At 43.3% G+C, this 9,546-nt stretch overlaps 2 protein-coding genes and 2 non-coding genes across 4 annotated transcripts; 3 read left to right on the forward strand and 1 right to left on the reverse strand.

Moving 5' to 3' along the window:
• Positions 1–420: 420 nt before the first annotated feature.
• TRNAQ-CUG lies at positions 421–492 on the forward strand. The gene has a single exon. It is a non-coding gene; the product is annotated as a tRNA-Gln (tRNA).
• A 284-nt stretch (positions 493–776) lies between these two features.
• LOC125543451 lies at positions 777–2,329 on the forward strand. The gene is made up of 3 exons (XM_048706808.1): positions 777–1,209; positions 1,675–1,902; positions 1,981–2,329. Exons 1-3 carry the CDS (start codon positions 905–907, stop codon positions 1,988–1,990), a joined length of 543 nt encoding a protein of 180 aa, XP_048562765.1. The 5' UTR covers positions 777–904; the 3' UTR covers positions 1,991–2,329.
• On the forward strand, positions 1,375–1,446 carry TRNAQ-CUG. The gene has a single exon. It is a non-coding gene; the product is annotated as a tRNA-Gln (tRNA).
• Positions 2,330–2,859: 530 nt separating the features above from the next.
• LOC125543449 (protein DEFECTIVE IN MERISTEM SILENCING 3-like) lies at positions 2,860–8,853 on the reverse strand. Its single transcript, XM_048706807.1, has 9 exons — positions 8,716–8,853; positions 8,344–8,439; positions 8,122–8,236; positions 6,045–6,267; positions 5,732–5,923; positions 5,324–5,644; positions 4,509–4,734; positions 3,177–3,436; positions 2,860–3,122 (listed from the first exon to the last, which is right to left on the reverse strand). The coding sequence occupies exons 2-8, from the start codon at positions 8,386–8,388 to the stop codon at positions 3,188–3,190; spliced, it is 1,371 nt and encodes a 456-aa protein (XP_048562764.1). The 5' UTR covers positions 8,389–8,439; positions 8,716–8,853; the 3' UTR covers positions 2,860–3,122; positions 3,177–3,187.
• Positions 8,854–9,546: the final 693 nt, after the last annotated feature.

The raw sequence follows: 9,546 nt of genomic DNA on the forward strand, positions 1-9,546 counted from the left end.
ATCTTACAATTTGGGACGGAGGTAGTACAACACATACACACATGATATCTTGTACGGGGGATGACTCAAAGAAAAGGCATCATCAACGGGAAGAATAGTAACCGGCCAAAGGAAAACAATTCGAGCATGACCCGCATCACACACACACAACACTAAATTATAGTCATCTTTCCTATCATTTGAGCTAAGCAAACACTAAATAAAAATTGCACTAACTATCCTTTGAAAATTAGTAGAAATTCAGGCTTGGCGAGAAGCTGTTGAACGGCTTGAAATGCATTTGGAGTCAGTGTGTGCGCGTCTATACACCTATTTTTATCGCAAAACATCGTAAATTAACATTGTTTGCTTTGTGCAGTCTGAAAAATCGTGTAGAGTAATAAAGATATAAATCTAATGTCAGGTTAGAAGTCCACAAAAGGTTCTATGGTCTAGCGGTTAGGACATTGGACTCTGAATCCAGTAACCCGAGTTCAAGTCTCGGTAGAACCTCATTTTTGTTTGGTTTTCATTCTTTTTTCTCCTCATGTACAGTAACTTCCTCGAGTAACTTCTCACATGTTCAGACAGCGATAATCTTTTTCAGATAACCAGTCCCTTTTCCCATCTGCGAAACAAATCTGTAAACGAACCGGTTCAGAGATGAGATAAAAAGAACCAATAAAATCGTAGGAGAAATTCAAAATATAAAATCGTAGGAGCAGCACTCACCACGCATTATCTCCAACCGAAACACGGCCTCCTGACGACGTCTACGTGGCCGCAAGTTCATCCTCCAATCTTTTCCCACGTCCCCCACCCCAGTTTTCTCCTCCATTTCTCCCTCCTCCCCTGGCCGCATCTCCAGGGAAAGGAAGCGAGGCTCAGGGAGGGAGCGTGGCACGAGCGCGCCCACCCCTGAAAAATGGCGGCCTCCCTCTGGCTCCCTTCTCCTCCTCTTCACAGCGCCGTCTTCCTCTCGACCAACCACTCCCCCTCCCCCTCTCCTCCTTTGGCGCCTGCGTCGACTCTGCTGCAGAGGAAGCACGCGCCGGCCAGAGCCAGAGGCAATCTTGCCTGCAGCTCATCCGGCAGCTCCTCGTCCTCTGCTTCCTCTGTTGTGACCAAAGATCAAGAGGGAGCAGCAGCAGCAGCAGCAGCAGAGGCGACGGCCCCTGCCCCTGCTCCGGCGGCTGTCAGATACGACTACAAGGATGACCCCAACTTCAGGTACGGGCTGCTGTTCCAGGTCTGCTGAATTACTGTCTCAAATTTATCGAGCATGTAACTGTCGGAATGATATATGACAATTTTATTGAGCATGTCAGTGTGTCCCCTATGTAAACGTGAACGTTATGTTTAATTATGATTATGTTCAACATCGCATCAACAAATGGTTCCATGGTCTAGTGGTTAGGACATTGGACTCTGAATCCAGTAACCCGAGTTCAAGTCTCGGTGGAACCTTATTTTTTATGATATTTTGATTTGTTTTTGCCACTGTGACAGTACGTTTATTGACTGAGACCACAGCCTATTGTTGTCAACTTCTGCTAAAATGAGTCTTTCGAGCTCCTAACCTCTATAGCAATCTGCCGCAGCAAATTTAGACTACTTGAAAAAAAATCAGTTGGATTTATATAGCCTGCTTCCGGTTTCAAACAGACATAACGTGTTCTTTCTAACTGTACACAGGGGGTGCAAAGGGTGCGGTCGTGAGGAAACAGAGAGGGGCTGCAACGGCGAAGGGCGGATCATGGGCGGCATAGCCGCCGTCCCCTTGTTTGGGTGGTGGCCGATCAAGGCCTACCGGCCGTGCCCCGGCTTCGTCGCCTCCGGTGGCCGGTACCGGCGCTACGGCCAGAGCATGGACGACGTCATAGCCGGCAAGGGACGGAAAGTCGCCTCCGACAAGAAGAAAAGGTACGCCCGATAACCTGTCATCAAAATCTTGTGTAGCTCAAGAGCAGATCTCATCTCACTTGGATTTGCTACTTGCAGTGACAAATGATCCACCTCAAGGAACTGCAGTGCACTTGGCCATGTTGTGTAATAGCTCAAGGAACTGCAGTGCAGCTGGCCATCTTGTGTAGCTCAAGAGCTTATCTCATCTCATCTCACTTGGCCATGTGCTGGAGAAGGACGTCCAAACCTCTTTGATTTTGTTTCAGTCTTGACGTTGTCTAGCTAGGTCAGATTATTCGAGCAGCGTTGCCTGCTGAATCAATTCCAATATTGAAGTTTTGTACGTAGCTCCGCATCGACGGCAAATGTACTCCACTCTTCTACCTGGTGCTAATGTTTACATCTTGCTTGCCAAATCTAATAGCGGCAAAACAGTTCCAGGAAATTCGCCTTTTTGAGTTTCCACTGCTCGATGACAGAGATTCATTCACATAACAGCCAAAACAATGGCCATGTAACCACCAGATGAGCAAATACAGCCAGGAGGTGTCAACAATGGTCACTTCTGACTTATACTCCCTCCGTTCCCTAAATACTCCCCCCATTCCAAATTACTGGACTCATATTTATGTAGACACTGATGTATCTAGACACTAAAAAAGTATAGATACATCCGTATTTACACAAATTCAAGTCAACTAATTTGGAACAGGGGGAGTATAAGTCTTTCTATAGATTCCAATATGGACTATTGACGATGCAAAATGAGTGAATCTACACTCTAAACTATGTTTATATACATCTGTATGTAATCCATATTGAAATCTCTAAAAAGACTTATATTTAGGAACAGAGGGAGTATATGCTTGCTGCTTCGCTGACAATAAGCCGATTTGTTACATCATGTTTCCTACAAGCATGACGGGAAGAAACAAAAAGCTCCTCCTGCCTGCTTCCAGCAGGAAGGTTCACAAGTGAAACAGATCAGCCAATGCTGAAACCAGACTGGCATTTCAATGTTGCTGTCAAACCTTCTGTTGAATTTGGTTAGGTGGGGACTCTTCTATCACCGTATCTTCTCTTTCGACGAGATACACAAAAGGACTAGTAACAAAATAAGTGACCAGAGACAGGCCCCAACTTATGAACAAAAGTCGGTGGTTATGTACTAACTTTTCGCATCCCTACTGTGCACTAGAATCTAGCGTTAAGAACTTCGCAAAATGCAGTTGGTTACGTATGGATAAAACCAGAGCATGACAAACTCCCAGCAAAAGGAAATCGCATGCGGACATTTACGCTGTCAGCGCATGTGGGGAGGCTTGACTGCAAACGAAATATTTCCAGGAGTTGCTGCGATCGGGTGACTTCCAGGAGTTGCTGCAATCGGGTGACCTCCAGGAGTAGTAGCTGCAAATGGGTTGCCTCCCGGAGTTGTAGCAAACGGGTGACTTCCAGGAGTTGATGTAAACGGGTTACGCCCAGGAGTTGCTGCAAATGGATTACTTCCCGGAGTTGCAGGTGAGCGAATGGTTGGTGAACCCTGCACCCTCTGTTGAAAGGAAAGAGCATCAGTAAATTGGGGATGTATAAATGAAGAGAAATGTATAAATCTCTTGAAGCTCTTGCGACATACTACATGAGACAATTGAAGTATTTCCCTTTTTTTTAGAGAAAAAGGTATCTTGGTATCAGTAGACATGGGAAGTATGTAAAACTGATCAATGATGATTTGCCGCCTAACTGCTGCTTCCTTCGGAGTTTGTCACACTAATGTGCAGCACCTTAAAATTTCATCTTTGCCAAACCGACCAGAGCTAATAAACATCAGCATAGATAAAACATTCAACTACGGGAGAATCAAGCATGTTTGTATTCTCCAAAACAATGATTAAACCTCATAAACACAGGAACCAAAGCCTATCAGACTATCCGTATCCTCTAACCATGCTATCACGTACTCCCTCCGTTCCTAAATATAAGTCTTTAGAGATTCCACTATGGACTACATACGGATGTATATAGACATATTTTACAGTGCAGAGTCACTCATTTTGCTCCGTATGTAGTCCCTTATTGGAATCTCTAAAAATACTTATATTTAGGAACAGAGGGAGTAATTTGGAAGTCTAAGATACTACATCAATATCACGTTGAAACCAATAGATTACTGGCGCAGCATGTCAAGGTTGAAATTGGTAATGCTATTGGTCTGTCACTTGTGTCAAACAGACCCCTCTGCCCCCCCCCCCCCCCCACCCCCCTCCCCCCCCCCCCCCCCTCCTTCTCCCGTTCACCAAGCAGCTATGCCACCATACAGATATCTAATTTTCAGAAGAGAGAAAACTTACATAATTAAAAGTTAAATATTTCAGATCTCAGGGAAAGATCAGCAATTCGTCATAGGGAAGCTAATAGTATATACGTAAATATTGCATTGTACAGCTATGACTTATTAAGTAGCTGAAGTTTCAGAGAGAATAGATCGATCAAATCTCAGAAAAAGACCACCAGTTCGTGATAGGGAAGCTAATAGTAGTATATACGAAAATATTGCATTGTACCGCTATGACTTATTAAGTAGCTGAAGTTTCAGAGAGAATAGATCGATATTGTGAATGCACCTTTGACGCTGGCGATTGAGTGATATAGTCCAGAAGCTGTTGCTTTTGATTGCTGAATGAGTCCTTAACTTGCTTTAACAAATCTTCCTCCCTTTTTATATCCTCAACAAGCCTTTCCTTCTCCCAGTTCTTCAGTTTGACTTGCTCTTCCATTTCAGTGATACTTCCAGGTGTGTTTGAATCCCCAGAGCTTAAAGCTACAGTAAATTTCACTTCAACATCTTTCCTACAAAGGTCATCTTTATTCATCAAGAAAAAAGTGATGACATAAATTTTAATACAAAAAATCAATACTGTGTATCTTATTAGTGCGAGTGAACAGCTTTGAGTACATAAATCCCAAAGATAAAAAATGTAGAAGTAGATTACTCTTTCGATAATAAATAAAACTTACAATGTTCCTTTCATAGGGATTATAAATAAATAATAAGGCAAATTGACTGCAGATGCTTAAAAGTTTTGCGTAACGTATAGCTCTTACTGGAATGAATGTTATTGTTTCATTTTAGCTGGAACACTTGTGGTAAATTGAGCTTGTGAAACATAATCCTGATTTTATTAAATATATGCTTTTACAAGCCGTGAAATGGCTGCACGTGAAAATACGTGGTAATCAGGACAATCTGCAAAACATGTTTTTCTCGATTACGCACCCAAGTGCGTGTCATTTTGCATTAGAAGAAAGTACCGAGATGGCACAAGAGTACAAGTAAGCAAAACTCAACGAAAAGAAAACTAAAACAGGCAAAAACTCAAACACTGTATCATCCATCATCAAAGTTAGATGTAAAGGTATAAATTGCATATTTGAGTACCTATCACCAAGGCAGAATGAACCATTAGGCCTCAATATACCACCATCTAGAGAAACCGCACCATCATTTATGAAGGGAATAGCACGCCGTAGATCAGCTGTAGTCTTATAAACTTGTAAATGAGAAAACAAACTGTAAAACAAAGTCTCCCTAAGACCATGGCCATGGGGTGTGAGACAACTCAAGTATGCCTGGTCCATAAGTATCATATTTACTGCGAAACCAAGAAAACCAGGAGGAGACTCCCCGTTAGGCAACCTTGGTTTACGCAGCATAAGATATCTTTGTGGATCATCAATCACAACTTCTCCAGAAAATGGCCTGCAGAGTGTAATAGTGCACAGTATTTACGTGCTCATATGGTCGAGTCCAAGAGAGAAAAAGGACATTCAATAGTTAGAATGGCACCTTATGTTTTCAAGACAAAACACGGTAAACCTCCCATGCAGAATCTTTCCAATTGAGCCACCCAGTCCATGAATACCACTTTTCTTATCAATGTTGCCTTCTGTGCCATATGTTTCAAGACTCTTTATGCCATCATAAGTCTTGCAAACGAGACCAAGCATATTGTCTATTCCCAAGTACTCTGAGAGTAGGCTGTCACAAATTTACAGAAACAAAAAGATACCAGCAAACGTAAGCAAACAAACATATCATGTGAAGTAAATTAGCACCAATAGAGGAGCTAAATTCAATTCAAAACAAGGTGAAAATTAACCTGCTTAGATTATCATCATTTGTTTTTCCTAAGGTAGCCACAACACCAAGGATATCTTTCATCATTGGCATTGTTGATATTTGTGCGGAATGACGTTTCTTGAGCTGGCATATAAGCGAAGCTGCTGTCTTGTCCTGATTACATATGCTTTCAATTGTACGCTGTTCAGCTTCTTGAACTGATGTACCATTACTTGAAGCTACAACCTTCTTTCCACGTTTAACTGATAAAAGTTCCAGGTTCAGCAACAGATTGAAAAGGTATAGGACAACTGATGTACCATTATTTGCAATTACAGCAGCCTTTCCAAGTGTAACTGACAAGGTTCTGAGGTTTAGCATCTAAATAGGAATAATAAATTAAGAGAAGTATTGAACAACTCTTAACATTTTGTGTATAAAATGACATGTATTACCTACACATTATGATACTAATATAGCACAGCCACCTTTTTTTTTCAAACAAATCCACGATCCGATGCAATGCACAGACCATGGTGCTAACATATTCTAATTTGAAAATGAGCATGAAATATTGGCTAGTCCTAGACACTACAACGCGGCTGATATTACAATGCTGTAGAATGTAGATGGTAGCGAAGGGGAAGGTCAATCAAGGCATTCCCCAATAACGCCTTGAATCTGCTGGCGTTTTAGGGCGTTTTCCTAAAGCACTGCTAAACTTCTCAACCGAAACCCAAACTGAGAGAAAAGAATCAACGTCAGCTTTCTATTTTCCGGCCAGGCCTCAACGTCTGTATCATGGCGCATATATACCGGGCGGAAATATTCAATCGCGCAACTGGCCCCTAAGCCCATTAACCAGTAGCTCCGATTTCTGAATCAGCGACCACGTTTCCTCCTTTTATACGGCAATCTCTTGTTCGCTAAGCAGTATGGTACTAAAAGACAGAACCTCACACAGGTAAAAAATATGCCTGCAACATTCCGACGCACGCAAGACTCGAGCACAGGACCAGCTGCAAACCATTGTAAGCACACTACCACTAGACCAGCGAATATATTGTGATTATGTAACAAAGCATGCCCTTTGTCATAAATTATACATATATACATGGACATGCCCCACAATAGGAAACATCACAGCGATTGGAGACGATTTTTGAGAAACCACCAATCAATCAGGTGTTTTTGAGAATCGCCTCAAAATCTCTACCGGTTACAGGTTTTTTAGGAAACACCTCCAAAGCTGCATACAATCCGAGACAATTTGTAAAAATGCCTCCAAAGTTGCACACAATCCGAGGAGGTTTGCAAAAACACCTTAAGCTAGAGATGATTTAAGGCGAATTCTCCAAAACACCTCCTTAAGCACAATTTTGAGGCGTTTAGAGAAACACCCTAGCCAATACGCCTTCTTTCAACAGCCGTGTTGTAGTGAATGATAGCTAAGTGCACAAATGTTGTTCAAACCAAATACACACATATAAGTTCATACAAACTTCTGATGTGCGCGGATACAAAATTCCAAGTTCAAACTCGATTCAGATTGTGAGGTGCACTGTTCATAGCAAAAAAGAAGTGCATCTCACACAATACACTGAATTAAAATTCAAAAAATTGCATGGATGTACAACGAGCCCCTCATGGTATTACATATTTCTTTAGCCTTTTGTATGATTGCACGTGTGCTTTTAGCACAGCATTTTCAGCCTTTGAAAATAATATTAATTTTGCAGGACATGTGCCCTATAAGTAAGAGTACTGCATATCATCTTATTAGCTTTTTCATGGACAATCCAATTCAGGATTCAGCACACACAAAGATGGTCATTCAAGTCTGAACATTGTCGATTTCACTTTAAATGATTTCAAACAACAAGATATTGATAACGTGGTTCGAAACAGAGCCACATAGGAATATTGGCAAATAAAGTTCCATAAATGACAGAGCTTCACTGCCAAGGACTTCGACAACTTAATGGTCGACTAACACACCACAACGTAATTAACATGTTTCGTGGTCTGCCAGATGGTATCCACATGCTGCATTCTCAGATAAGAACAGCGTAACCTAGAGTGCATAAAGCCGGGGTGGCAAACACACAAAATCTTACTTGTCAGGTCAGCAATCGACTCTTCGATAGCATAGATCTCAGACTTGAGGAACGTGATGTTGGCCTCATGGTGGTTGACCTTGAGCCCCAGCTTCTTCAGCTCCTCTTGCATCACCTGCAAAGCACATCCACCAACACCAAACATGTAGAGCAACAGCCTCACAGCACTGCACGAAAACCCAAAATGAACCGGGGAAAATGGAGGAGCCCAGAAAGGCGCACCTTGGTGTTGAACTCGACAATCTGCACCGTCAGCGGAGCCTCCATGGCGGTGCCGCGGTCTGCAGGTTGAGCCGCCAGCACTAGCAAGAGACCAATCTGCAAAGGAACAGGGAACAAGCGGGACTCAAAAAAGAAAAAAAACCCGAATGCGGCCAGTGCTTGTGCACACGAGCAGCGCGGAAAGATAACTGAGGAGGAATTAGGGTTTTCGCGGGTTGAGAAACGTAGAGGGCAAATAGCGTAATTAAGCGTGTGCGGAGACGGCGTCCCGGCGCTGGGCGGAGCGCGCGGGAGCCTCTTCTGGGAGGAGGAGAAGCCACGGCATTCCTGGCGGAGCGTGCGGGGGGCTCTTCCAGGAGAAAGAAAACCCACCTCGGCACCATCGGAGCGTGCGAAGCTGAGGCCGCCGGCGATGCGGCGGGGATGGAGGGAGGGAGGCGGCGCGGGCCCGTGGAGGGACGGGCAGATTGAGATCAGCGTGGGAGGGAGAGATTCGCGGAGGGAGACAAGTAGGCGCTGCTTGGTTTGGGGAGGAAATGAAGCTTGGGGAGATTTTGGCCGAGTAGATCTACATCTATCTATTGAAGTGGGGACAAAATATAAAAATAGTCTTTCGTCCAGAATTGTTTATCGAAAAATGAATGTATCTAGACGTATTTTAGTTACAAGTATATATTTTTTCATTTTTACAACAAGTAATTTCGAACGGAGGGAGTAATAGAAATTTTATTAGGAAAATGTTATCTCGCTCATGTCAATTATTTTGCAATCTCTGAACGTCTTCATGGTTGTCGGACGGTCGACAGAGATCTTGAAGTAAGGGTGGTGTTGGGGAATGTAGTAATTCAAAAAAATTTCTACGATCACGCAAGATCTATCTAGGAGAAGTATAACAACGAGACGGGAGAGTGTGTCCATGTACCCTCGTAGACCGAAAGCGGAAGTGTTAGGTTAACGCGGTTGATGCAGTCGAACGTCTTCGTGATCCAACCGATCAAGTACCGAACGTACGGCACCTCCGAATTCAGCACACGTTCAACTCGATGACGTCCCTCAAACTCTTGATCCAGCAGAGGGTCAGGGGAGAGTTTCGTCAGCACGACGGCGTGGTGACGGGGATGGTGATGTGATCCGCGCAGGACTTCGACTAAGTACTACGACACTATGACCGGAGGAGTAAACTATGGAGAAGCCACCGCACAC

This window comes from Triticum urartu, chromosome 3, assembly GCF_003073215.2.
Source record: "Triticum urartu cultivar G1812 chromosome 3, Tu2.1, whole genome shotgun sequence".
In the NCBI taxonomy this organism is placed as follows: Eukaryota; Viridiplantae; Streptophyta; class Magnoliopsida; order Poales; family Poaceae; genus Triticum; species Triticum urartu.

Coding starts and splice junctions, on each gene's coding strand:
- LOC125543451 (XM_048706808.1), top strand. CDS start 905: ATGGCGGCCTCCCTCTGGCTCCCTTCTCCTCCTCTTCACAGCGCCGTC. Junction 1,210..1,674: donor AAGGATGACCCCAACTTCAG/GTACGGGCTGCT, acceptor AACTGTACACAG/GGGGTGCAAAGGGTGCGGTC.
- LOC125543449 (XM_048706807.1), bottom strand. CDS start 8,388: ATGGAGGCTCCGCTGACGGTGCAGATTGTCGAGTTCAACACCAAG. Junction 5,924..6,044: donor AATGATGATAATCTAAGCAG/GTTAATTTTCAC, acceptor AATTTGTGACAG/CCTACTCTCAGAGTACTTGG. Junction 5,645..5,731: donor TTTTGTCTTGAAAACATAAG/GTGCCATTCTAA, acceptor TACACTCTGCAG/GCCATTTTCTGGAGAAGTTG.